At 56.0% G+C, this 25,396-nt stretch overlaps 8 protein-coding genes across 8 annotated transcripts; 3 read left to right on the forward strand and 5 right to left on the reverse strand.

Moving 5' to 3' along the window:
• Window positions 1-1,226: 1,226 nt before the first annotated feature.
• CDEST_12088 (uncharacterized protein) lies at window positions 1,227-2,206 on the reverse strand. Its single transcript, XM_062928244.1, has 2 exons — window positions 2,053-2,206; window positions 1,227-1,888 (listed from the first exon to the last, which is right to left on the reverse strand). Exons 1-2 carry the CDS (start codon window positions 2,134-2,136, stop codon window positions 1,370-1,372), a joined length of 603 nt encoding a protein of 200 aa, XP_062784295.1. The 5' UTR covers window positions 2,137-2,206; the 3' UTR covers window positions 1,227-1,369.
• A 1,064-nt stretch (window positions 2,207-3,270) lies between these two features.
• CDEST_12089 (Putative avirulence Effector AvrLm4-7) lies at window positions 3,271-3,864 on the forward strand (the record flags this gene model as incomplete). Its single annotated transcript, XM_062928245.1, has 1 exon — window positions 3,271-3,864. The coding sequence occupies exon 1, from the start codon at window positions 3,481-3,483 to the stop codon at window positions 3,862-3,864; it is 384 nt and encodes a 127-aa protein (XP_062784296.1). The 5' UTR covers window positions 3,271-3,480.
• Window positions 3,865-5,890: 2,026 nt separating this feature from the next.
• On the forward strand, window positions 5,891-7,805 carry CDEST_12090 (Putative peptidase M14, carboxypeptidase A, carboxypeptidase, activation peptide). Its single transcript, XM_062928246.1, has 3 exons — window positions 5,891-6,537; window positions 6,656-7,003; window positions 7,158-7,805. The coding sequence occupies exons 1-3, from the start codon at window positions 6,204-6,206 to the stop codon at window positions 7,748-7,750; spliced, it is 1,275 nt and encodes a 424-aa protein (XP_062784297.1). The 5' UTR covers window positions 5,891-6,203; the 3' UTR covers window positions 7,751-7,805.
• An 812-nt stretch (window positions 7,806-8,617) lies between these two features.
• On the forward strand, window positions 8,618-10,503 carry CDEST_12091 (Putative glycoside hydrolase, family 5, glycoside hydrolase superfamily; the record flags this gene model as incomplete). The annotated part of the gene is made up of 2 exons (XM_062928247.1): window positions 8,618-9,229; window positions 9,323-10,503. 2 exons carry the CDS (start codon window positions 8,618-8,620, stop codon window positions 10,241-10,243), a joined length of 1,533 nt encoding a protein of 510 aa, XP_062784298.1. The 3' UTR covers window positions 10,244-10,503.
• Window position 10,504: 1 nt separating this feature from the next.
• CDEST_12092 (Putative metal-dependent hydrolase, composite domain superfamily, amidohydrolase 3) lies at window positions 10,505-12,344 on the reverse strand. Its single transcript, XM_062928248.1, has one exon. The coding sequence runs from the start codon at window positions 12,163-12,165 to the stop codon at window positions 10,507-10,509; it is 1,659 nt and encodes a 552-aa protein (XP_062784299.1). The 5' UTR covers window positions 12,166-12,344; the 3' UTR covers window positions 10,505-10,506.
• A 429-nt stretch (window positions 12,345-12,773) lies between these two features.
• On the reverse strand, window positions 12,774-16,731 carry CDEST_12093 (Putative hydantoinase A/oxoprolinase, hydantoinase/oxoprolinase, ATPase, nucleotide binding protein). Its single transcript, XM_062928249.1, has 4 exons — window positions 16,409-16,731; window positions 14,144-16,288; window positions 13,475-14,040; window positions 12,774-13,388 (listed from the first exon to the last, which is right to left on the reverse strand). Exons 1-4 carry the CDS (start codon window positions 16,452-16,454, stop codon window positions 13,143-13,145), a joined length of 3,003 nt encoding a protein of 1,000 aa, XP_062784300.1. The 5' UTR covers window positions 16,455-16,731; the 3' UTR covers window positions 12,774-13,142.
• Window positions 16,732-17,485: 754 nt separating this feature from the next.
• On the reverse strand, window positions 17,486-17,867 carry CDEST_12094 (uncharacterized protein; the record flags this gene model as incomplete). Its single annotated transcript, XM_062928250.1, has 3 exons — window positions 17,486-17,494; window positions 17,567-17,632; window positions 17,697-17,867. 3 exons carry the CDS (start codon window positions 17,865-17,867, stop codon window positions 17,486-17,488), a joined length of 246 nt encoding a protein of 81 aa, XP_062784301.1.
• Window positions 17,868-20,079: 2,212 nt separating this feature from the next.
• Window positions 20,080-22,711, reverse strand: CDEST_12095 (Putative extracellular membrane protein, CFEM). Its single transcript, XM_062928251.1, has 4 exons — window positions 21,864-22,711; window positions 21,631-21,766; window positions 20,847-21,525; window positions 20,080-20,752 (listed from the first exon to the last, which is right to left on the reverse strand). Exons 1-4 carry the CDS (start codon window positions 21,963-21,965, stop codon window positions 20,299-20,301), a joined length of 1,371 nt encoding a protein of 456 aa, XP_062784302.1. The 5' UTR covers window positions 21,966-22,711; the 3' UTR covers window positions 20,080-20,298.
• Window positions 22,712-25,396: the final 2,685 nt, after the last annotated feature.

Here is a 25,396-nt window from a genome sequence, read left to right on the forward strand (position 1 = left end):
AGTTGTAATGTTGCCAACGATTGGAAGACACTGTTATTCAGGGATGCGACTGGCTGGCCAGCGTTCTAATTCACTTCCAGCGAAGCACACCCGGCCTACTACATGAGCAAACCATATCCGGCTATATGTCCTCACGGGATTTTCTCACAGCAAGCGGCGAACAAGCAGTCAAGGAGCTCCCTAGATGTAATCAGGATGGAGACCATGAGAAAAGTGCACACATGAAACGGCGAATCACAAGCGCCGTCCTCGCCGTCCAAAACGGTGCGCAGTCTTTTCGGTGGTCTTCTCCAACCCGACTTTTAACACTCCCTCCACACTCTTTCTTTTCGGATCAGAAACGACCACCGAGTGCTGGTTTTGACATCCGAAAACGGTGGCCTCTTAACGGGCCCCACTACCAGAAGGACAATAATTTTACTAAACATGACTGAATGTGGTGGATTGAACAGACGATAGTTAGGTGGGGGTGGCGTGATGGCTTTCTCCAGATTTGGCTTAGCTTGCGCTCTTCGTCAACTTGTGGTATATGGTAGCTGCTGTGGGACTTTTCACCAACAATGGGCGATTGGTTTAGTGGTATAATGACCGCTTAGCATGCGGTAGGTCCAGGGTTCGATTCCCTGATCGTCCAATTCTTTTGTCTTTCACACTCAGCAACAAACACATACTTCTTTTTGTATAAACAAGACAACGAAATGAGAGTAAGGAGGTAAAACATTGCAATAGGGCAAAGTCAATACTAAAAGCTTTTGTCAACGTCGACAAAGATGGAAAGGAAGGAGGAGGAGGTGAAGGAGGTGAATGACTGACTGGCTTTGCGACGACTGCAAATGTCTTCATTTTTCTGCGTAATAGACGCTCTCTCGGCCAGTTCCCCTTAGAGGCCGTGGCGACATCATGGGTGTCCGACCAGGTTGTTTCTTCTGGAGATTCAAAGTTATCGTCAAACCCTTAGGCACTTTCTGTCAGGCGACTGCTTGAGTACTTGAAAATAGGCCTAGGGATAGCTTCGTTAGCACAGATTCGACTGGTCGCACTGCCCTTCAGCTAAACGAATAGTAAGTAGGGTTGATAGAGTTGATAGAACTGTCACTTCTGCTAGACCTTGCTGCTCTGCTGTAAGTGGCAACTGTAACATTGACTACTGGATAGTGTTGGCATTATAGGGTTGCTTAAGTTATTAAACGGCTTAATGGATGGATCATGTTATCTGTAGATTCTTAGGCGTGTAGAAGAAAAGGCTCTTGCTGAAGGACAGCAATCGACAGAGGCTGTGGATATTGACCGAGCTGTCTAGTCGTGTGTTAGCCCAGCTAGGCCTAAGGCCCTACTTTCCCGTAGATGATCCCGTCGGTATTCCAACAGTCTAGTCAAATCTAAACTCTAGATCGTGATCTCCGGACAACTGATCAGTCGGTCGAATAACAATCTGGGATATACGCTTCCCGACGTTATATTCATCCAAGAGCTTTGCCGTTCCACCAAAGAAAGGCGTATCCTTAAGCAACCTCCACGCTTCCCCCTTGGCCCCACTGTCGCCGGAATTCACAATTATTGTTTCATCTTCATCCTCTCCTAGCGTTTCGTACACCCTCCGGATTTTCCTGGCTGTTTGCTTGTTGATAATACCTTTACGTCGCACAGCGGTCAAATCGCTACGCCTGACGTCTGGCTGTATGTCCCACAACTCCATCTGAATGTCGCGTAACTTTAGTCTCTCGCTCTCGCGTCTTTTTTCCCAACCATTATACGCTGCGTAGACAGTGATAATATAGTCGGATGTATCAATTCCAATGATGTCGACGGGATCGTCACCACCATCATAGGAGTCGGTGTGTACATAATAGCGTCCATTGCGGTAAGAAAGCGTATACCCTTTACGCTCCTGAATCAATAAAATGTCAGTATTATATCTTACGTCTATGCTATGATGTAGTCTGATGCGTACAAGGTACTAAGATATGCTAGCTTACTGTCTTGTTGGCGGGCTGGAAGAAGGAATGAAGAGGCTGTAACTATATAGTTCAAAAAAATTTAAAATTTGCTTACATCGCTGTCAGTCGGAAGTTGACAAAGACTTAGTTGCCCGAATATAAGGACAGAAAATATGACTAGGCCCAGTTTGAAGTGCATCGTAATGCTTGGATCAAACAAACCGGGAAAATTGAACAAGAGATGCTAAAGAATTCTCAGGTGAACAGAGTGCTTACGAATAAGATAATGCTGTAGGACGTTTGGTGAGTGGGTTCAACTATTATATAACTGAAGAAAAGTGCCCTCCCTACCTGATCAATCACATATTAGGAAGTTTTCGCCTGGAGAAAGTTCGTCACTAACAAGTTCTTTGTCGATTTATGAGGCGCACCACTATCTTCTTCCCACCCCCGGATATTACCGTAATAAGTCTGCTTAAAGTGATAAATAAATGGAAATTTCTAGCGTGTGCTAAGAAACTACAATCGTAGTTTTGTAAATTAGAAACGGCTAGGTTGTGTCTGCAGAGCCCTATCATTCTTGCAATGCTTCGCCATCAGTGCGTTATTGCTGTATATTTTATTTTTTGGGTTTTTTAAGAAAACCCAATAACCATTCGTAGTAACTTCAAGATTGGAAATTAGATTACAGTACCTTTATGGTGTGAATTTTGATGCAATGTAGAACGAGGCCTAACAAGTGGCGCACTTACTACCCCTTATTACCACCACTACTACTACCGAATGCGCGTCTCCGTCAACATTAACAATACTGGGGTCTTCTAGGAGAAAGAATGGGGCAATATCACTGCTGAGACATACCAGCAACATCTCGTACCTGTCATTGATGGCTGGGTCCATCTATAGACAGGAACACGGCGACAGCCTCGTTCTCATGCAAGACGGAGCCCTAAGCCATTCGGCCCGCTCGACTTTAGGGATATCTAGTTAAGAGGGGTTCATGTGATCGAGTGGCCACCCTACTCTCCTGACCTGAACCCCATCTAAATCGTCTGGAACTGGATGCAAGACTGCGTCGAGGCATCAAGTTACAATCAGCTACATTACTGGGTTAAAGGGGCCTGGCGGAAGCTCCGAGAAGACTTCCTGGCTGACCTTATTGCCAGCATGCATGATCGATGCGAGGCTGTTATTGTCGCCATGAACCCCCCTACCCACGGATGCAACTTGCGGGGGAACCGAAACTTACCAACTCACACTGCAGTACATATAAATCGAAGCCTCTCCGAAATGAACTTATCTGACGGGAGATTACAGGCCTGTTTTATTGAAATGTAAATCAGTGAGACAGAGCTACACTTTCTCTAGACCCGCTCATCTTGCGAGAATATAAGTTCAAGGGGCCATTACCATTGGCCTTGACAACACTCGAACCAGTCTTTCTACCTCCCGCAGCCTTATTGTTACTATTTCGCACCCCTTCATCTCGCTCTGCGTCGCCCTCCTCGTCTTAAAACACAACTATCATCAGCTAAACATCACGATGATCAAGTCGAACATCATATTTACCATATCAATTTTCTCTCCGTTCCTTCTTCAGGGAGTCTCGAGCTGTCGACAGGCCATCGCCACGTACTCTAAGAATTATGAGTGCAATCTTAGCAAGTTCGAATCCGCCATTACCCAGGACTGTAAGAAGCTGGCAGCAAGCATCGGAACGGCAGGTCCAAAGTTCGCAGAGCCGCCCGTCGTGGATAGCGTGGAATGTCTCGAATGTGACGCCGATGGCGAAGCGAGAAAGTGCCGTTGCCTTCTCACGTCGTGGCGTTTCCGCGACTGGGAGGCGGAGCCAGCCAAATTTCAGGATTTCGAGTATGAGTACTGGAGAGTCATGGAAAATGGAAAGTTGGATGTGAGCTGTGATTAAGAGGGCAGGACAGTTAGGGGGCTAGAGTGTGTGTAGAAACGACAGACACCGCTCATTTGGTTACCCATCTATGTATCACTTAGCAAAATGCGCAATACTATAATTAGTTTTTTCGACGCTATTGACCGCAACAACTTCATTACGTTCCTTGACAACAGAGACATCCTCAAGATATGTGGCTTACAGCGTGATTTCCGATCAACTCCACGAACATGAGGCCAATCTTGATGATCACCAGCAACGCCCGTCGAGACTGACAAGCTTCTCGTCGTTTTTAGGAGCGGCCATGTTCTAGGGCATGTTACGATTCTCGTCGCGGGCGACTTCTCCACCTCGGCAACGACCTTGCTAAGGGCTGACAGCATCAGGCTCCCGCACGGCAGAGCCCCGATCTTCCAGATCCTCTTCGAGCCGGGAGCAGTCCCAACAGGGAACACCTCGATTCCCTAGATACAGCCAGCTTAGTGGTATTTTCACTTCACCCTAGAGTCTGTCGAGTGGATGCTCGTGTCGACTGTGCTGCGTCGACTGGGCGGGGGCCAAGGGTGAAGACCTGTCGTTGGCCACTAATTGTGTCGTGAACTGGCTTTAGTCTTGTTGTATGAAACGGCGTTCAATGTCCCATTCTTGCGCATCTTCGCATCGGGTATCGAAGCAGGGGTGGCAAGCCTCTTAGCGTCGTGCAACAGGGGTTTTGGGTATGACTGCCGTGGCTGTCCAGTGCCAAGCAAAAGCAACCCAAGGTCACCGATGATTGCGCGGAGTGTTTTCTTCTTCTTGTGTTGAGAGACAGAGAGAGAGTGTGTGCGTGTGCATACATTCGTGGTCGTATCGTAATGCATTCCTTAGAGTGGGAGACTTCCAATATACTCTCTCAAGCCTTGTGTCACGAAAATGGATGCGAACCCCGAGGAGGCCCCATCGTATCGCGACTGAGTTGGAGTCGGCGCTGCATCCACATGCTGGGGGGGGGGCACCAAGATAAACGTTTTAAACTTATTTCGACCCATCCGCCGATCAACACGTCAACCAGGCCTACCATTCCGCACCGAGTCCTCAGAGAGTCAGAGCCGAGAGCCCATGTGGCTCAACTAGAGTGCAGAAACACAGCATCCCCCTCTTACATCCTCTTATCCTGGCTTGGTTTTCACAGTGGAAAACAACTCGTGCCCCCAAGCCCAGCCCAGCCCAGCCCAGCCCAGCCCTCGGTCCACGTCTCTCCCTCGTCCCAGCCCGCGATGGATGGCCACCACCCACCCACCCCTAGGGACCCGATCCTTACCGCCGCGCTACCCCAGTTCCGGCAGGTCGGCAGCGCGCAATGACCCGGCACTTGACCTCCCGGATCTGGCCAAGACAGCGCGGGGAGGGGAAGGGAAGGGGGGAAGTGAAGGGTGACGCCGACCCACCCCCAATCCTACCGGTCAACTTTTGACTGCTTAATCCAGGCTTTACCACCGAGGGGCACAGAATTCATGGGTTTGAGAGAGGTGGAGGAGGAGGAGGAGGAGGATGGGGTGGAGGAGGGGGGGAAAGGTCTTTTGTGCCTTCATCCCATCAGCGGTGAGTCCTTTTGGTTACATGCTCGTCCGATGGTCTCTCGGTTGGTCCCCTGGCCGAAGGCAGTCGGACTATCAAGTCTTTCCAACCTTCCTTGTCCAAGGGGGGGCTCATTGATCGAGCGAGTTCCCGCGGGCGGCCCAAACTCAGAAATAGTGCGCCATTTTTTTATTTTTTATTTTCATTTTTTTTATCATCTCTTTCCATTTATTCATCACCTTCCTCTAGAGGAGACCTGGGGGTCGCATAGCTTGTGGATTGGGGCGAGACTTTTGTGCAGTCGACCGCATTCGCCTCTTGGTTCGATGAGGCAGGTCTCTCTCCCTTGTTCCCCGTCAGCTCGAGATGATACGCCATCCCATCAAGAGAGAGAGAGAGACTGAGTTCTGAGGAAGGGGAAGATGATAGCTGGGGAACAGCGCACATTGGACGCGGGCCGCAGGGACCAAACGGGAAGGTTGTTCGGGATTCTGCCCCCAGGCGATCCCCGACGGTCCGACCCTCGTCATCCATTTCCTTTGGAGTGTGTGTCGTTTCCCCTCATGCTCTTGTTTCTCTCTCCTCTTTTTTGTGTTTTCTTCGTGATCGTAAACACACACCAACTCACGCACACACATAAGACCAGAGACACGGCCACCCCAGCTCCGACGATGATTATCCCCAAGTACTCTCGTTGAAAACCACGCGCGGCGGTCATAACCCTCTCATCAACGTTCCCTAGAGACCAGTCCGTACATATTATACCCCTCGTCTCGTCGGAACTCCTCATACCCCCCACGATGAAGTCCCTCGCCATCCTCTCCGCCATCGCCGCCACCGCCTCGGCGGCCTCCGTCGCGGCGGCGGGCAGCGCCAAGCGCGTGAGCTACGACGGCACCAAGGTGTTCCGCGTGTCGGTCGGAGACGAGGTCGACCGGATCAACAGCGTCGTCGACAAGCTGCAGCTGAGCACGTGGAAGGGCGCGCCGAGGGCCGGCGCGCTGGCCGACATCGTGGTGCCGCCGACCGAGGTGGCCGCCTTCGAGGCCGAGATCGCCGGCATGAACGTCACCACCATGCACGAGGACCTCGGCGCCGCCATCGCCGACGAGTCGAGCTTCTCGCTCTACGCTGGTGCGTACTACTTACTACCTGTCATATCATAGTGTGGGGGAGCCGCGAATGAACCAATGTCCCATTGTGTGAACAAGGAGAAGGAAACTGACCGATATATCACTTTGTTTTAATACAGTTGGCTCAGCCGACGCCACATGGTTCAACTCGTACCACGCCTACGCCGACCACCTCAAGTTCCTCAACGACCTGGTGGCGTCGTACCCCAACAACGCGGCCATCGTCACGTCGGGCAAGTCGCTGCAGGGCAACACCATCACGGGCATCCACATCCACGGCACCGCCTCCAAGGGCGTCCGGCCGGCCGTCGTCTTCCACAGCACCGTCCACGCGCGCGAGTGGATCAGCACCATGGCCAACGAGTACATTGCCTGGAACCTGCTGAGCAAGTACTCGACCGACGCCGAGATCCGGGGCTTCGTCGACAAGTACGACTTTTACATCTTTCCCGTCGTCAACCCTGACGGTAAGTTACAAGTTCATAAGACATACACCACAAGACACTACCCTGAGTTGTCCACCTTGAGTTGTCCACCTTGAATTCTCCACCTTGAGTCTTGAGTCTATCAAGTCCACCTCCAACAAACCAAACACTAAACTTCTGGTCTTTCTCCTCCCAGGCTTCATCTACACGCAGACGACGAACCGTCTGTGGCGCAAGAACCGCCAGACCACCCCCGGCAGCACTTGCATCGGCCACGACATCAACCGCAACTGGCCCTTCCAGTGGTCCGTCACCGGCGGCGCCTCGACGAACCCCTGCGACGAGGACTTCAAGGGCGTCACCCAGGGCGACGCCCCCGAGACCGCCGCCCTCTCGGCCTGGCTGGCCCGCACCAAGGCCGCCCAGGGCCTCAAGCTCTTCATCGACTTTCACGCCTACTCGCAGCTCTTCATGACCCCCTACGGCTACTCGTGCTCCGCCGTCTCGGCCAAGAACACCGAGCTGCAGAGCCTCGCCCGCGGCGCCGTCGCCGCCATCAAGGCCGTCCACGGCACCTCGTACCGCTACGGCCCCATCTGCTCCACCATCTACAAGGCCACCGGCAGCAGCGTCGACTATGTCAACGACGTCGTCAAGGCCGACTACACCTTCACCCAGGAGCTCCGCGACACGGGCAACTACGGCTTCGTCCTGCCCGCCGCCCAGATCCTGCCGACGAGCGAGGAAACGTACGCGGGCATCCGGTATCTGCTGCAGAACATGAAGTAGAGACGACGCTGGTGATCGGCAGTTGGGGGGAGGTTTCTTTTTTCTCTTTTTTTTTTTCCAATTTATGAGACAGATAGACAGTGTCCAACGTGTCTCTCGGGTTATTCATCTCGCGTCATCCCCCTGTATTTATCCTCTTCGAATTATGAACATAAATATGAAAAAGAAATAGGTTTCTCTCCTCTTTTCTCTTTTATCATATTCAGACACAATCTCCAAATGTCCATTATGGACTCAAAAAGACACCAGATCCCCAACGTTGGAACGCTATTCCTGCGCCACCAAGTGTAACTTCCCTTCCCACCCGACTCCAATACATCATAACTTTGTTCATTAACCTTTCAATGCGCTGCCACTGCTCCAGGTTCCTGGCGAACCTAGTCCATGCCAGGCCACAACCGTCCTCACGTTGAAGTCAAACGTAGCTAGCTCTACTCGCTCGATGAGTGTGCCATTCTTGGGGGGCCTCCAGAACGAGGGCCGGCCATACATACATAATACAGACGTCGGTCTGAGAACCTCTCAAGCACGGCCCTCCGCACCCTGTGATTATGGCTGATACGGCTCTTCAAAGTCGACGAAACGCCAGCACATCGGACGACTCTTCCCGGCCTGACGTCGTCCAAGACTCTTCATCCAAGAGGCCCAAGCGAAGGCATATCAGGGGGAGAGAGATCTTTACATTAACCCCGGCCCCCTGTCCGCTGCCTGTTTATTCCCCAGCCGTGCAGGATCAACTTACAGCTGTCTCACCCGTCTCCTTGACGTCGTGAAGTTATCCGTACCAAGGGCATTGATCTACAATTTCGACTCACGTCAGATCCATGAAGCCTCTTTGTTAGCAGCAGACTTCTACCAAAAATAATCATGCGCCGGCTTTCAGGTTTGTCGGCGCTGCTGACGGCGCCCTGGATCCTCTCCTTCACTTCCGCCGCAGACCTCCTCTCCCGCCGCGATCTCCAACCTTTACCGCTCTCCGTCCACGATCGGTACATCGTCGACTCCAAGAACGCGACCGTCGCCATGGTCGGCGTCAACTGGGCGGGCCACGAGCGCGCCATGATTCCGGAGGGCCTGCAGTACCAGTCCGTCGAGCACATCGTGCGCCGGATCGCCGAGACGGGCTTCAACTCGGTCCGCCTGACCTTTGCGAGCGAGATGGTGGACGACATCGTCGAGCGGGGCGGCGACGTCTCGCTGAAGACGACGCTGCAGAACGCCCTCGGCCCGGAGAACGGCACCGCCGTTATGGCGCAGATCATCAAGAACAACCCGGCCTTTGGCGAGGGCACGAGGCGGCTCGAGATCTGGGACGCCGTCGCCGCGGAGCTTGCCCGCCAGAAGCTGTACCTCCACCTTGACAACCACGTGTCCAAGGCCGGATGGTGTTGTAACCCCTACGACGGGAACGGTTGGTTCGGTGACACCAACTTTAACACATCCAACTGGGTTCGGAGCTTGTCTTTCATGGCTGAACACGTTAGTATCAAACCCTTTCTCGTCCCGCCCGTCTCTCTCTCTCCCTTTCTCTTCCTCTTGAACCCCCCATCTCACAACCTCCCTTTCTACCAGGGCAAAGCCGCCAACTGGCCGTCCTTCTCCAGCATCGGCCTCCGCAACGAGCTGCGCGACCCCTTCTCCGGCTCCCCGCCCGCGAGCCTCGAGAACACGACGTGGACGACGTGGAAGACGCGCATGGTCCAGGCCGCCAACGCCGTCCACGCCGCCAACCCGGACCTGCTCATCTTCTTCAGCGGCCGCATCTTCGACTTTGACATCTCGGCCCCCGTACAGGGCCGCTTCGGCAGCGAGCCCGACTTCGGCTTCGCCCTCGCCGAGCTGCCCTTCCGTCACAAGTTCGTCTTCGAGCAGCACCAGTACGACCAGGGCCTCGTCGACGACGCCTGCGCCAACTACCGCGACATCCTGACGGCCTTCGGGTCCAACGCCATGACCATCGCCGACGCGGGGTCGAACCGCGCGCCCTTGGTCATGTCGGAATGGGGCCACGACCAGGCCGACGAGAGCGGCATGTTCAAGGACAAGTTCCGCCGGTGCCTGATGGACTTCATGGTCGACCAGCAGATGAGCTGGATGGTCTGGGTCATGGGCGGGAGCTATTACACGCGCGAGGGCGTGCAGGACAGGGACGAGCCTTGGGGTGAGTTTGAATGCAGTGTTGTTTATTATTCTTTTTTTTTTGTACCGAAAAGGTCCGCGACGAGCGAGCGAGAGACATTTTCTGATGAGTTGAGTGACACAGGTCTGCTCGACCACACTTGGAGTTCGTACCGCGGTAAAGACTCCATCAAGCAGCTCCAACACGACATGCAGAGGACGTACGAAGCCTTCCACCAGAACATGCCGGCAGCGGCCAAGAGCCCGGAGAACCGGCCAAAGAACGCCGCGTCGGGCGTCTTGTACCACTTGTCATCGGCTGCGGTACTGGGCACAACCGCTGCCGTGGTCTTGATGGGAGTATATGGGCTGTAATGAGCATGGAGCGAGCAACAAGGGGTCTCCGGAAACACATGGCATCTCATTTGGGAAACTTCTATGATAGGCTTCTTGAGCACATTGACACAACCAGTTGACAGAGAAACCCGTTGCTAACGATGAGTCGCTGTCTCTGATATCCTGTTCGGATTGTATTCCATCAGTTGACAAGACGTAAAATAATATCATAATCCCGTCTCGTCTTTCACAGAAAGAAACATGGCCCTTGTTTCCTCCATCCATCCAACTCACTCACTCACTCACTCCTTGACAGGATAGACCAGCTTCCCGTCAAACCACGTCTCGACAACCGTCGCCTCGAGCGCCTTGGCCGGCTCCCACTCGATGTCCAACACGGCCAGGTCGGCCCTCTTCCCGACCTCGAGCGAACCCACGCGGTCCTCGAGGAAGCAGCTCCTCGCCGCGCCCTCGGTCGCGCCGGCCACGACGTCGCACAGCGACAGCGCGAACTGCGGGTTCACCACCGTCTTCAGCCCGGGCTCCCTCGCCGACCGCCGCGTCGTGGCGATGTACAGGTTGCTCATGATGCGGTGCGGCGCCGTCGGGGCGTCGGACCCGATGGCCACCGGCGCGCCCCCGTCCGCGAACTCGCTGTAGGCGAACGCCCGGCCGCACCGGTGCTCGCCGATGAGCTTCGGCCACGCCCGGAGGATCGCCGGGTCCGAGTGCACCGGCTGCACCGACGCCGTGATCCCGAGCCGTCCGAGCCGCCTCGCGTCTGCCTCGGTCGTGACCTCGAGGTGCTCGATGCGCGGCCGGTGCTCCGGGCCGACGTGCTTCTCGAGGACGTCGATGGCGTTGGCCACGGTGCGGTCGCCGATGGCGTGGAGGGCCACCTGGAGCCCCAGCCGCGTCGCCGCCTCGACGACGGGGCCCATGTGCTCCGGCGACCACACGGGGTCGCAGTTGTCGCCGTTGTGGCTGTACGGCTCCTTCAGGCTGGCCGTGCACCCGTCGATGATGCCGTCGCAGACGAGCTTGATGCCCACGAGCCGGCAGTCCGGGTCCGTCTCGAGGTTGAACGCCCGTGCGAGCTCCGCCGCCCGCTCGACCTGCTTGATGTTCTCGGCGTCGTTGTCCCGCGGCAAGATCATCCAGTAGGCGGCGAAGCGCACGGGGAACCTCCGGCCCGCCGCCTTCTCCTGCTGCCGGTACTCTTGGAGCGCGGCCCACCCTTCCTCCTCCATCGCCATGTCGATCAGCCCCGTGAAGCCGGCGCTGCTGTAGTCGTCGATGGCCGTCTTGATGGCCGATATGCGGTCCTCGGCCGTCGACACCCTCGCCATGTAGAGCGGGATGAACTTCATGCTGGCCGCCTCGGACAGCAGGCCGCTCGGCTTGCCCGTCTTCGGGTCGCGGACGATCTCGCCGCCGGGGGGGTCAGGCTCGCTGTCGAGGTCCAGCTCCTTCAGCGCGGCCGTGTTCGCCCACGTCGAGTGCAGGTCCTTGGCCGTGATGAGGATGGGCCGCGGGTCCAGGTCGTCGATGAGCTCGGCCAGGGCGCCCTCGGGCGTCATGAAGTGCATCCAGCCGCTGCAGAAGATGCGCTTGAGGTCCGGGTTGGCGGCGGCGTAGTCCCGGATGGTCCTCCGGATGTCCTCGAGGCTCTTGCAGTCGTCGAGCTTCAGCTTCTGGAGGGTTTGGCCGAGCTGCGTCAGGTGGATGTGCCCGTCGACCAGACCGGGGAGGACGGTGCGTCCGCCGACGTCGCGGACCTGGGCCCCCTCGCCGATGGCCGCCCTCACCTCCGCGGCCGAGGCCTCTCCGACATACGTGATCACGCCGTCCTTGACGACCAGGGATTCTGCGAAGTTGGCTTCCGACCTTACGCCTGGTGGCGCCTTATTCGAGCGGAAGAACTTTCCGTTCCGGAAGACGATGTGCTGACTGGCTGTCATGATGTATATGGTGCGGGAAGTTCGAGATAGGCTGTTGGAGTTGTGGAAAGGGAGGCCAGTCTATGCTTGTGTGGTAGTCTCGAAGTCCCAATCTGTTAGTAAGTCACCCCGAGCTTCCCATTGAGCAGATGTGGCAAGCTGGGAGAGGGGGGGGTTACTAGGCGTCAAGTTGCTCGACATTCCCTCCCTCTTGATAGCTGCGATAGCTTAGATACGGACTGAGTTGGCGGGGTTATGCGGGGTTCATATCCGACCCCTCGGCCGGGCCCTCGGCGATGCAACGACACAAGGTGGGGAGGATGTCTGGTCATGTCAAGAAACGACCCTGTTCCTCCGTGATCGGGGCGCTGTGGAGGGTCCATCTTCTTGGCGTGGGTGCGTCTTGAATGCGGTTGAAGACTCCATCACAGGGTGCCTCGGGCGATTTGCTATCAAACGATGCTTCACGGCCAGTCAACTTGGTACAACTGCTGTTCAGCTATGCAGAGTTGAGTTCCACTCATGGAGTTGATGGTTACTTCTTGCACGTGTGTATGAGGTGACATGAATAGGCGTTGAGTTTGGAAGACTGGAATCGCGTTCACAACGAGACAGTATGAAGTAGATGAGAGCGATTCTACTACAGAATAAATGAGGACCAAGTCTCAGAGGCTACCTCTCCTGATGATGTTTTAAATTCAGAAGCTCTAGCTAAAGATGCCTTGCCTCTGACAGTTGGTCCATGTTAGACTTGTCGGGAGAACATAAGAACCGACATCTTGACTGAGTCGGAATGGGATCCCTTCAACACATTCGATTGACAGGAACAGTCACCAACACCAAGATGACTTTTCATGTCGAAACACGGTATGATTATAAGAAAAGTCTTCCCCATCCTCAAAGTCCAGCCATGAAACCCACAAACGCTATCTAACGGGTTCTACCACTTGTACTGGTAGCTCGCGCATTTGTCGCCGCCGTCACACCCTAAACTAACCCTAACCCTGGCGAAACTCGTCAATGACGCTCGCGGGCTTCGTGTAGCTCAGCGTCGTCTTGTAGTCGTGCGGCAGGCCAAAGACCTTGGGCCCCGCGATCTCGAGCGCGCGCTCCGTCGCCCAGAGCGGGTGTCCCGCCATGATCATGACGGCGACCTTGAGGCCGTACCTGTACTCCTGGACGCCGATGGCCTCGCCGGTGGAGGTATCGAGGAGGAAGATGAGGTCGGGGACAGTAGCAAGGATCTTTTCACGGGTGTCAGTCCAGTAACCATGACCATAAGAGAAAAAGAAGAAGCAAGAAAGAAAGCAGAGAATATAAGAGAGCTTACCGTTTCGCTCCCGTCCTCCAGCTTGCCCAAGACACCGAGGTTTTCGTTCATGAAGGGAACGACAACCTCCCGCAGCCCCTCCCCGACCCTGTCCGTCTCCGTCTCCATCTCGCTCTCGCTCAGCCTCTCGACCGTCACCTTGCCCAGGCTGTGCGCCGTCGTCGTCAGGGTGCTCTCGACCCCGCGGATCTTGCCCTGGAACAGCACCCTCGCGCTCCCCGGCCCGCCCGCGGCCTCGATGATGTCCCCGGTGACGCTCGCCACGGTCCCCCGCTGTTGCGCCAGCGCCACGACGCGCCCGAGACGCCAGGCGAGCGAGTACGTGTTGGGGATGCCGACCTCCCGCATGAGCTTTCCCGGGATCGGTCGGCCCGAGGCGCCGGCGGCGGAACCCATGGCGACGCAGGCGTCCCGGATGGCGATGCCGGCAGACGTCTCGTCGGTCTGGGTGGCCGGGATGACGACGTTGTGGCCGGTGCCGCTGCAGAGGGTCACGGGGAGCAGCTCGTTGATGGACTTTGCGTGGATGTACTGCGAGACCATCTCGAACTGGGGGTACGCGCGTCCTAGAGGGAGGGGAGGAAAGGGTTCAGATGTTAGGTGAATTGATTAAATTCCCAGGGGTTTTCACCACAAGAGTTCACAGACGACAAAGACAAAAAGACTTACCCATCATATCTCCGTCCACGGTCGGGATGTCGTAGTACCGCGAGCTGCCCCAGATCAGCGTGGCAACGCCGTTGGCGCCCCCGATCTCCGTGGCGATCAGCTTCTCGAACCTGGTCTTCATCTCCTTCTCCATCTCCTGCATGGCGTGCCACACGCCGTCGCCCCCGGGGCGCTCGATGCTCACCGCCGGCGTGCCGACGCTGGCGACGGGCGGCATCATCTCGTCGTCCTTGAGGTCCTCGATGCGCACAATCTTGATCGACTCCCCCTCGGCCAGGAGCTGCCTCAGCTGCAAGTACGACGCGTAGGGCGACCCGCCGCCGCCGCATCCGAGGATGTAGCAGCCGATGGACAGGAACCTGAGATCCGTGTCGGAAAGCGTCCACAGGCCGTTGGCCTCGACCTTGGGTCTGTAGCTCCTGAGGTCGACCACCTTGTCGTCGTCCTCCTCCTTCTGGTAACCCCCTGAATCCGCCGACTCGTGCGTCTTGGTCTCCTCATACATCTCCTCGTCGACGAGCTCGTCCGGCGCGGCCGTCTTCACCATCTCGGAGTAGACCCGCTTGTGGTCGGCGGGCAGGGCGACCTCGATCTTGATGGACGTCTGGTTCTCGACGTAAGGGACGCCGGCGACCTCCTCGTGCAGGACCGTCACGGGGGAGGAGCGCTCGTCTCCGCCCTTGGCCACCGCGTTCCGGATCGCCTCGGCCTTGACCTCGGCGATGCCGCGCTGGATGTCGGAGCCGTGGACGATAGTCTCGGCCGAGCCGTAGATCTTGGCGATGGCCGCACCGATGGCGTTGGCGACGCCGGCGTGCTCCGGCACGACGACCTTGCTGACACCCGTGAGCTCCGTCGGGCAGAGGATGGAACCGCCGCCGACGAGGATGACGGTGCACGGCTCGGGCGACAGCTTGGCGCGGTCTATGACGGCCTCCAGCATCTTCCGGATCCGCGCCTTGCCCTTGTCGATGACCTCGGCCGGCAGGGACACGGCGGTGTTGCCGATGCTGGCGCCGGAAGAGGCCACGGCTACGTCGGTCGCCGTCGTCACGTCGCCTCCGAAACAGAGGGCCTTGGTGACGAGGTCGTGGCCAACGCTGTCCGGTCCGACAGTCACGGAGCCGTTGTCGTCGCCGCCGCCGCCGCCGCCGCCCGTGTGCAGTATCGAGCCGCCTCCGAGGCCGATGCTCTCGACCGAGGGCATCTCCAGGTTGACCTTGACGCCGGCCAGGGCCGTGTAGCTCTTGGACAGCCGGGGGTAGCCGTTGCTCAGAAGGTAGCCCACGTCGGAGGTGGTGCCGCCGATGTCGACGACGATGCTGCCGGACCTGTCGATGGAGTCCCGCGCGAGGAAGGCGGCGCCCCGGATGGAGTTGGTCGCGCCGGAGGAGAAGATGCGGATGGGCGCCTGCATGGCCTCGGAGAAGGGCAGCAGGTGGCCGGCGTTGGAGGTGAGATACAAGGGGCAGCGGAGGCCGATGCGGCGCATGGCGCCGATGAAGGCCCGGATGGTGCGCTGGGCGAAGTTGAGGATCGAGGCGTTGAGGATGGTGGCGTTCTCGCGGGCGAGGAGACCGGGGCCGGCGATGTGGCGCGAGAGGACGACGTTGACGCCCTCGCCCAGCTCGGCGCGCAGGACCCTTTCGACCTCGTCCTCCTGGTGGTAATCCTTGTCGGTGCTGCAACCGATGCCGACGACGGCGACGTTCCGGAGGCCCTTGGCCTTGATCTGCCTCGCCTGCTCCCTGACGGCGTCCTCGTCGATGGGGCCGATGAGGGTGCCGTCGATGTTGCAGCCGCCGGGGATGATGGCCGAGTGTCCGTTGATGATGCGCTTCAGGGCCGAGGGCCAGTCGGCGAAGGGCGGCGTCCCCGTGGAGAAGTTGTGCGAGGCGAGGCGCAGGACGGCGATCTTCTCGACGCGCGACGTGTCCCTCTCGATGATGGCGTTGAGGAAGTGCGTTGTCCCGATGGCGAGCGCCGTGATGTCGCCCGGGTCCACGGTCGACTTGTCGAGCAGGGCCTTCAGGGTGGCCTGCACCGAGAGCGTCACGTTGGACGTGGTCGACGCCTTGTGAGACGCGAGGACGGCATCCGTGCTGGACTTGGAGACGTCCAGCAGGACGCTGTCGGTGTTGGTTCCTTTCGAGTCTCGTTAGTTACTGTTTACTTTTGTTGGCGGTGGACGGTTGAGGATGTTGTAAGTCGTCGTCTAAGCGCAACACCAAAAAGGAAAAAACAAAGTTGGTTCGCCTGCCTCACCTCCCACGTCGACTCCCACGACCAGCGTGCCGTCTGTTGCACTCATCTTGTCTCTGTTCAAACCAAAGCGTTGTTGGTTTGTTTGGTAAAACTCGGTGCGGGGTTTATGTATGAGAGGAATTGCAGAAAGCAGCTCGGGCGATCAATAAGTCCGTCCAGCTTCAACCGTGATCCCAACGCACACACAACAAAGAACAACTCTAGTGAAATGGTCGTGAGAGCCAAGAAACTTCAAACTGATTTCCTGGTTAGAAACTACGGTGCGGGGATGAACTTCAGCTCCCTTGTACGTTGTCAACGCAAAGAATCAGCCACAAGCAAGGTGGGGGGGAGGTTCAAAGTAACAGCCGAGCCCGGCTCCGTTCATCGGCCGCCGTTTCTATCACTCAACTCGGTCCCGCTAAACGCCGAGCCGCCCGCCCCCCCCTCCCCTCCCCTCGCTAATGCACATGTAACCACTTAAGAGGGGACGTCGGTCAGGGATATGATGCTCCAGTGCAACAAGTGCAGTCTGTGGCTAACTTATGATCTTAGGAACTTCTTCCTAAGTGGCCCCCTCTACAAGGGGTGACGGACCACAGAATCTTCTTGTATTTTGATATCAACGTTGATGGTCTCGTCTCGTGTGTGAAGAGCCAGACAACCTACCAAGAGGCGACGGCCATGCAGAAGCTGGCCGACATCATGAATTTCCGTTATTCGGGGGGAGGGGGGCTTGCAACACGACTTTGTTCGGCTCCCAAACTTTTGATCGACAACGCTGCCCTACATTTTGGTGTCTTCCTAGCTGAGGTGCACCACTTCACCCGTGGACTTGACTCAAACCTGCCTCGCATTCCGCGTAAACGGACTCCAGCCCAAACGCAGGCTTTTGAAATCGTAGCAAAAAAACCAGAAGCTAAAGAACCCACAAGCCCCTGCAACAACCTTGGGTATCATTTAGGTATTGAAGTGTGGATGCGAGGCATCTTGGAGGGAGTCTAAAAACGATGTACAAGACCCGGACATGCTTAAGGTACAACCAGGAAAGTCTATTCTAAACAAAATGCTCGCGTCGCAACACGAGGAGCGGTCAATTTAAGCACACTGAAGTTCGATCATAATTAGTCAATGTTGGATATCAATGTAAAGGGGGGGGGGGGCATGTTTTGTGCTTACGCTGTAGTAAGGTAGCTCCTCCTTGTAGTAGTATGCCCTGCAGCCGCCATTGTTGTTTGTGGCACACTGAAATTACAGTAAGATTAGGATTCATCGCGGCAATTGCAAGGGAGAGAAGAGGAAAACATACAGCCCATCCTCCACTGCCTGGGATCTGGCCCGTGTTCCAGGTCAACTTCTGGTTAGAGTAGCATGGGCTGGCAGCCTGTCTCGCCTCGATCGGGGCAGCCGCATCAACAGAGGCGGCATGTGCAGCTGCTGCGAATGAGGCAAAGGCGAGGATCGCGTTGAGGAGCTTCATGATTGGGAATTCGAGATGGTGCCGTGTGGTTGTGTGGTTGTGTGACGGTATGATTGAGTAATGGTATGGTTGTGTGATTGTGTGATCTGTGCGATACAGTGTTGTTTGAGGTGAATGAACGAATGGCTGGCAAGCATTTCCAGCTGGGAATCAATGGTTCTTTATATACGTCTGGATTCAGCTTCAAGGCCAGCTTACATCTTGGCTGAACAAAACAGATGTCCATCTCGTCATGAGTGTAAGTGAAGAAAGTCTAAAATGAGTCTCATCTCTCGGTTTCGCTTTCTAGGCCTGGGGTTATGTACCAATTTTACTGTTGGTTCTCTCACTCTAAAGGGGTACGGTATTTTGAGAGGGACGAATTACACACTCTCATGGGTGCAGATCAATCTCCCTCCTGGCGGTACGGTTCGTCCCGGAATAGATAAATCGAGTCATGTGAAGGAGTTGGGAGTCAGTTATCCGCCTGTGCTGGCGGGTCGCCAAGCGCACGCTTCATCAGAGGGAATAAAGCCAAACGGCGTGGGGGGACTGTATGATGTTGATTGCCGACGTGAACGAGGAACGAACCGAGTGCCGGGCTTGTCGACTACTGCTGCTGCCCATGATAGAAGCCCATGTACCAAAGATCTGTCCACTTTGGACACTGCTCTCGATCCGCAACACTCCCAGTCAGACGATGATGCAGAGTTCGTTGACTTTGTTATGCGAGCCGGCACAGCCTGTTGCGGCGACACCGACCGCGGACAAAGACTCTTCCGCTTGCTGCGGAAGGCCAATATCAATGTCCGGGTCGGTCTGTGTCGGACGTGTCTGGGAGAGCAATCCAGCATCCGGTCACATGGCGAGGAAAATGGCTTCGTCCATGACAAACAGTGGGAAGCGTCCCTTCCGGGCATGTACGACTCACTGTCGGAGGGAGAACTCACCTCGACCCCGAGCAGGCCATCACTCACGCCGTTGACACATGGGGCGTCGACGCCATCATAATCATCATCATCGTATTCTCCGGCTCCGTTTCGAAACTCGAGCCCATGCCATTTCGCGATCCTAGGGGAGGGCAATGGCCTTGGAGACGCGAGTCTGTCGTCGCCGCAGGAGTTGCCGGCCGCATTGTCGATCTATTGCTGTAACCTGATATTCCGGGTGGGATATGCGAGCCGAAGAATCTGTCAAAGGCGGAGGTCATGTCGTCGGTATTTAAATAAATGGCTGGCAGGTATGGCTGCTATTGGTGCATTGTCCCTTGGGATGATCTGCCGCATGTGAACCGTGAGTAAATGGCGGAGGGGGAAACGAAAACACAGACATAGTTACATATGTGTGACGAATTGTCCAAAGTTTTGGAGGTGACTTGAAGATGAACGTGGCATCGTCACTAAGACCACATCCATCTACACCCACCTGCGATGGTCTTCATTGCCACAGAGTAGAGATTCTGTCTTTGCTCAATAATGGTTAGTAGCAATACCGTCACTTCATTAAGTTGTCTACCTGTCAGAGGCCGCAACACAGGGTGAAGAGGTCACATGGAGGATGGGTCTCAACTGGTCACCAAATCCATCTCCGGCCGTTTCTCTCTGGACCGGCAAGAAAAAGGCCTTTATATAGCCTTCAAAAGGCCCCAGAGCGAGGCTCTATGTGGGACTGGGCCTTAAACCTCTTGGGATCCAGTGACGTATGCCAGGCTTGTGACACTACCTCCCAAAGCCAAAGTCTCGGGTGGTTCTCAACATTGGTCCTTGCGATTAAACTAGGAGAGACCCTCTGCTTTACTGTCAGATGGATCTTGGATCGAGGGAGAAAAAAGGCAAGAGTAAGAGTCCATGCACCCACCTCTAACCCCTTTCCAGGCCAGGCCTTCTCACAGGGCAACCAGACATTGTATTGTGTGTATAACGGCTTGCCTAACAAACATTCCCCCCCAATACCCAATCACCACAGAGATGGCGTGGCCGTGCCAAGATAACAAAGTCCACGCCGAGCCAACTCCGCATAAGAGACTGATTCCGGCAGCATGCGTACAAACATGATTTTTGTACAGTGTCCCATGGAGCAGAATTGGTAAAGACGGCAGAACCCAAAAGAGGGATGTATGTATACCGGCCATGTCCGATGAGGCATTATGTGGTACCACATTGGTACCATCAGTTGATGATCACACGATCAAGTACAACCCAATGTGGCCAGTATGGGTTGCGGCCTCGAGCTCAACAACGACAAACAAACGACCTCATCTAGTTTTTAAACCAAATGTTGTTCGGGCTAAGAAGCATAATTCTTATGTGGTTTGATTAGTTCCATTTACCATCGGGGAAAACCGTAGTCCACCGCACGCTGTGGTAGTATACCAAAAAAATAAATATGTCATACATCTCGTAGGCTCCAAGTACTCCTCCGCCCCATACCCAAACAAAAAGGAAAGACACCTTCAGAACGGAGAGCCGCTCCGCCCAGTCTTTGAGCTCCCAGGCTCCAGCTCCCGCATGTGTACCAGGCTGGCCTCATCGTGGAAGTCGACGGTGTATTCCTTGGTGTAGATGATGCCGGTCGGCCCGCCTTCGCCGGCGCTCGAGGAGGCCGAGTCGCGGTCGACGGTCCGGATCTTGGCCTCGTTGCCGAGGGTGCGGTTCCGGCTGCGGCCGTTGCCGCTCGACTGGATGTAGTAGCGGGCGGCGTTGGAGGTGCCGTGGCGGGTGGTGCCGAGGAGCTTGGGGAAGAAGCCGACGAGGATGACGCGGATCGAGGGCATGCAGGCGCAGATGATGCCGACGTTGATCTCGACGGTGGACCAGAGGGCCACGTCGAACTGGTCCCAGGTCGGGTTCTGGGACTTTGCGAACTGGACGAGGGACTGCAGGCGGAGGATGCTGACGACGGTGACGCTGAATTTGAGGTTAGCCAAGTGATGAAGGGGGGGGGGAGGGGTTGCTGGCACTAGAGAGGAGGGACAATGGATATGAACGTGGTGGGACTTACAAGGTTCCGACGAAGAACATCATGGCAACGCCAATCTTCTTTTTCCAGTGGAGGTTCAGGCTCTTGATCTGGGACAGCGGGAGGCCGAGCATCCAAAAGTCCAGGACAATGCTGATGCCGGCGTTGGCCCAGGCGATGGCGTTGATGTCGAGGCAGGTCCCCTGGTGCCCGAGATCCCACTTGGTCCAGTAGAAGCTGATCGGGGTGCACTGGAAGACGGCGACGAAGATGAAGGTGGTGCCGAAGACGGCGTTGAAGGCGATGGTGCCCCAGATGAGCCTCTTCATGGTGCGGTTGTGGGAGAAGATGCGCAGGTAGAAGAAGAGCAGCGACATCTTGAGCAGGGTGACCTGGCCGAAGTACATGGGCTCCATGACGAAGAACCAGTAGCCGAAGCTGGTGATCTTGTCAAAGGCGACGGTCCAGATGTCCTTGCCGAGGCCGTTGGCGGCGAAGCCGTGGGTGTTGATGACGGTGCCGGGGATGCCGGCGCCGAGGGTGATGAGGATGAACCAGTCGTCCATGCCGAGGTCGCCGAGGGTCGCGAGGACCTTGTGGACGAGGCGGATGATGACGAAGACGCCCGAGAGGGTGCCCATGGTGATGGAGATGGTGTTGTACATGGTCGTGCGGTCCCTTGGCGTCGCGCCGCACGTCGTCAGCGTGACGTTCTTGGTTGCTGCGCATAGGGGGTCAGTCAATGTTTCCCCATCAAGCCATGTTTAAAACTAGCGACCTGGTTCCTCCAGAGAGAGATAGAGAGAGAGGGGGGGAAAACACTCACTGAGGGCGTTCCTGAGGGTGCAGTTCTGCATGACACAAGCTTCGACTTCGGCCTGCAAAGGAGCGTTGGTGCAGATACACGTCTGGTTGGTCGGCGCGCAGGGGGAGCTGAGGACGGCCGTGAAGAGACATGATTGCTATAAACACACGCGCGCAACATGCGCCTTATGATGAGCTTCTCGAGTCGTTTACTTCTGTGTGAGTTGGGGTGGTGTGTAATAATCAACAACATACCGCGCAGGCCGGCAGCGCAGCCACGGCGGCCGTGGCATCGCCTTGGGCCGCGGCGCACGACAGCACGGCGGCCAGAGACAGGAACAGGGCGAAGAACCTCATGGCGGCGGGGGACGACGTAGGGAGGAAGAGAATGGGAGTAAGCCTCCCTTGTCTTTCTTCTCTTTCAAAATCGTCTCGAGGGGGGATGATGGGAAGAAGGGGGGGGTGGGTGGTCGTGGTCGTGGTGGTCGTTTCGCGCTAGATATCTACTTCGTCGACCATGGCGTAGGCGTCGTGCTCGGAGAAACGTTCGTCGTCGTCGTGATGGAGGCGTTTTCAAGGTTTTTCTCTTTTTTCTTTCTTTCTTTCTTTCTTTCTCTCCCTCACGGAGTAGGGCGACAAGAACGGGGGGGGGGGTGTGGGAGGGACGGAAAGGGGATTAAGGTTGTCGTGAAACGGACTTTTTGCCATCCATCTTTAGCTAACTTTAGTTCAATAAGAGAAACAGAGACAAACAAATAGAGAGAGAGAGAGAGAAAGAGAAAAGAGGGAGGGTGGAAGGGGGGGTGTCAATGAGGGAATGAGAGAGAGAGAGAGAGAAGTATGAGAGAGAGGCATATACACGACTTGGGACGAGCGAGTGGTCGGTTCTACTGTATCTAGCGACATGCCAAACACGGAGATGAAGCTCGATAGAGGAGGGCGAACCTGCATCGATCCACTTAGCTTCGACGCCACAAGAAACCAACAAGTGTCTCCCGGGTACGGCACGGCGGCGGTGGTGGCCGTTATCCTTCACATTGTTTGTGGTGGTGGTGGCTCTTGGTGGCGGTCGGGTGTCGAAAAGCCTTCCTTGTGTTGGTTAGTCCGTCCCATGCACACACACACACACACACCATGTCGTACGTAGGCTTCTGTCTCGCCTCGCTGGGAGGCGTAAGTAGGCACGGATAGTACAGATACTGTAGGAGTGGCGGCCGTCGACGGAGTGGTTCGCCGCCGTCCTCCCTGGTCCCCGGCTCCGGGCGTCATGGATTCGCTGCATTACAACCCATGACACATCACACGCACACACACGCACACACAGCCAAATGTGGCAGGACGATGAAGTCGCCTGCTGTGATACACGCGACATACCAAACCTGGCCCCGTCAACGTGGCATGACAGCGGACCGAGGCTCCATCTCGTCCACCTCAGCTTTCAAGGCGCCGAATGGTCTAGAGTTCCGCCCATGTCGGGTAGGGGGACCAGATGTCCGTACAGAGACGCATGATGCCCGTCATCTGTGTGAGAGAGAGAGAAAAGGGAAAACCCACATGTGCTTACTTGGTGTACACGCGCATATCTTCATTGGGTAAAGAAAGGAAACCCCTGGAGGAAAAAGAGGAAAGGGATGGCGCGACGGCGGCCCAGACACGGGCGAGCAAGGGTCGGGGGGGAGGAGGAGAAGAGGGAGGGGGGAGGATCGGGGAGGGCAAGGATCAATGACAGGCACTTGTGATAAAAATCTCCTCCAACGTACAAGTAAAGGTCGAGAGTAGAGTCAGGGGTCTGCATCCCACCAGTGTCATTAAGACGTACCCGTGCCGTGATATTACCGTGGTGCTCCCTTCACTGTGTAAGCCGTCCCATTGTCCTGTTTGGTGGACTAATGGTAGTAGCGAATAAAAGTACACACTAGTTGTAAAAAGATGTGTAAGTAAGTAAAAAAACCACCTGAAAAAGACCAGTGGCGGCGGAAAGGATCTCGTTCCCGGAGGCTGGCCGAAGAGGAGGGCTGGCACGGCAATGCACAGCTGGGGCGAAGCCGATTCTCATCTGCAGCGGGAGGGTTGCAGACTTGACACACACACACATGCGCGCGCACACACACTCAAAGGGGAACGAGTGTGACGAATACTGGGAAGACGAGGAAGCAGAAGAAGAAGAAAAGAAGGAAGAGGGAGATGGGAGGAAAACAGACACACAGACACACACAAACACAGACGCACACACACTCACACACACACACACACAGCAAGAAACATCCGAAGAAAAGCCAGGGTTTTGTGTGGCTGCACTGAAAACCACATCGAAGGACCTGGACCTTCTGGAAACTCCCCCCTCCCATCCTTGGACTCTCATGGCTCCTTGAAAGCTGAACGAATCTCCTAGTCCCGTCCCTGGACTTTTACCCCTTGGGACGTTAGCCCGGGCAAGGGTGGCGTTGCAGTTGGCCGGTGCTATCCCTATCCTGGGGACACATCCGGCATGTTGTGTGTGGAACCAGATGAGGGTCTCGACCCGGCACGATACGCCATTGGTGGTCCACGGCCCATGGGCCACACGGTTACCAGGCGTGTGTTCGATCCATGGTACGATCCGAGTTGGGACGGAGATGCAGCTTGATGCCCGAGTCGAAAAGAATTCCGGCCTTGTTGCCGAGATGGACCTCGGGATGGAGGTGAAGGGGGGTCGAGTGAGACAAGCATCAGTGGTCCCTATAATGTGCGAATGTCTCAACTCGCTCACTTGCATGGGCTACATTGGCAACCGGCCGAATCCTTCGGCACACTGCCCCGTCTTCGGCCCAAATGAACCAGTTCGGCCGCACTCTCGCACTCTCTGTGAGTTCTCTCCGTGTCCAAATGTGTTCAGATGTGTCCGTGAAGGGGTCAATATCCGCAACACTCCTGGGGCCGACGGGATTTATTGGAGGTCCGAATGCAACGCAGCAGATGAGCGTTGCCCCCCGAAGGCCCAGTCCCCAGTTCCCCCAAGTGTTCGTAAGAGGGTCTTCCCTCGTGCTCGTTTGTGACCTGTCGCCTAGGGTTCATCGAATCTCGGACAGAACATACACACACTCTCCCCCCCCCCTCTTCCTCTGTCCATGTAGGATAAGGATATCGAAACGCTGTTATCCGAAAGGGTTTGAACTCTGTGGAGAACGGGTGGAGGTGTAATGAGATTCTGCGAGCACGAACTCACATACAGGTAGATTTGTGGCAGGTTTTGCTTTTTCCAGTTCCTGGTGCCTTGCATGACCGTCTGCAGAATTGCGCGAGTGTGTGACGTGAAGGGGGGGAGATAAGAGAGACAACTGAGGACGAACTACAGTGAACTTGGTGCATGATTGAGTGAGCGAGTGAGTGAGTAAAGGTGGGTGCGAAGGACGGAGATGAAGAGACGCGGGACTGGTTCTCTCGCTCGCCATCCCCAATCTCCCACTTCGAAAACCTCTTAAAGCGAAAAGCCAGCGCGCGCCCGGCGTCGCATGACGGCCGGCCATGGACGGCAACTCAAGCAGCCGGCCCGCATGTGGAGTGGCGCGAAGTCTTTTTCCCACGATGGTTTTTTCCCTGTAGTCCCTCTCTGTCCTATACCTGTAGTTCTCGTATGATGCCGGTGGGTTACGCAGAAGGGGTTTGGCGATGCCATGTTCCCTGCCGCTATCGCGCGCCGGGACTGGGGTTCCGGTCGCCGGCCGACACCCCCCCGGCTGAGACCAAGAGAGGGAGGAGGGGGAAGAGAGACCCGACAAGGCAGAAGAAGAGAGAGAGGGGATAGGGCA

The sequence above is a fragment of the Colletotrichum destructivum genome, chromosome 8 (genome assembly GCF_034447905.1).
Source record: "Colletotrichum destructivum chromosome 8, complete sequence".
NCBI lineage: Eukaryota > Fungi > Ascomycota > Sordariomycetes > Glomerellales > Glomerellaceae > Colletotrichum > Colletotrichum destructivum.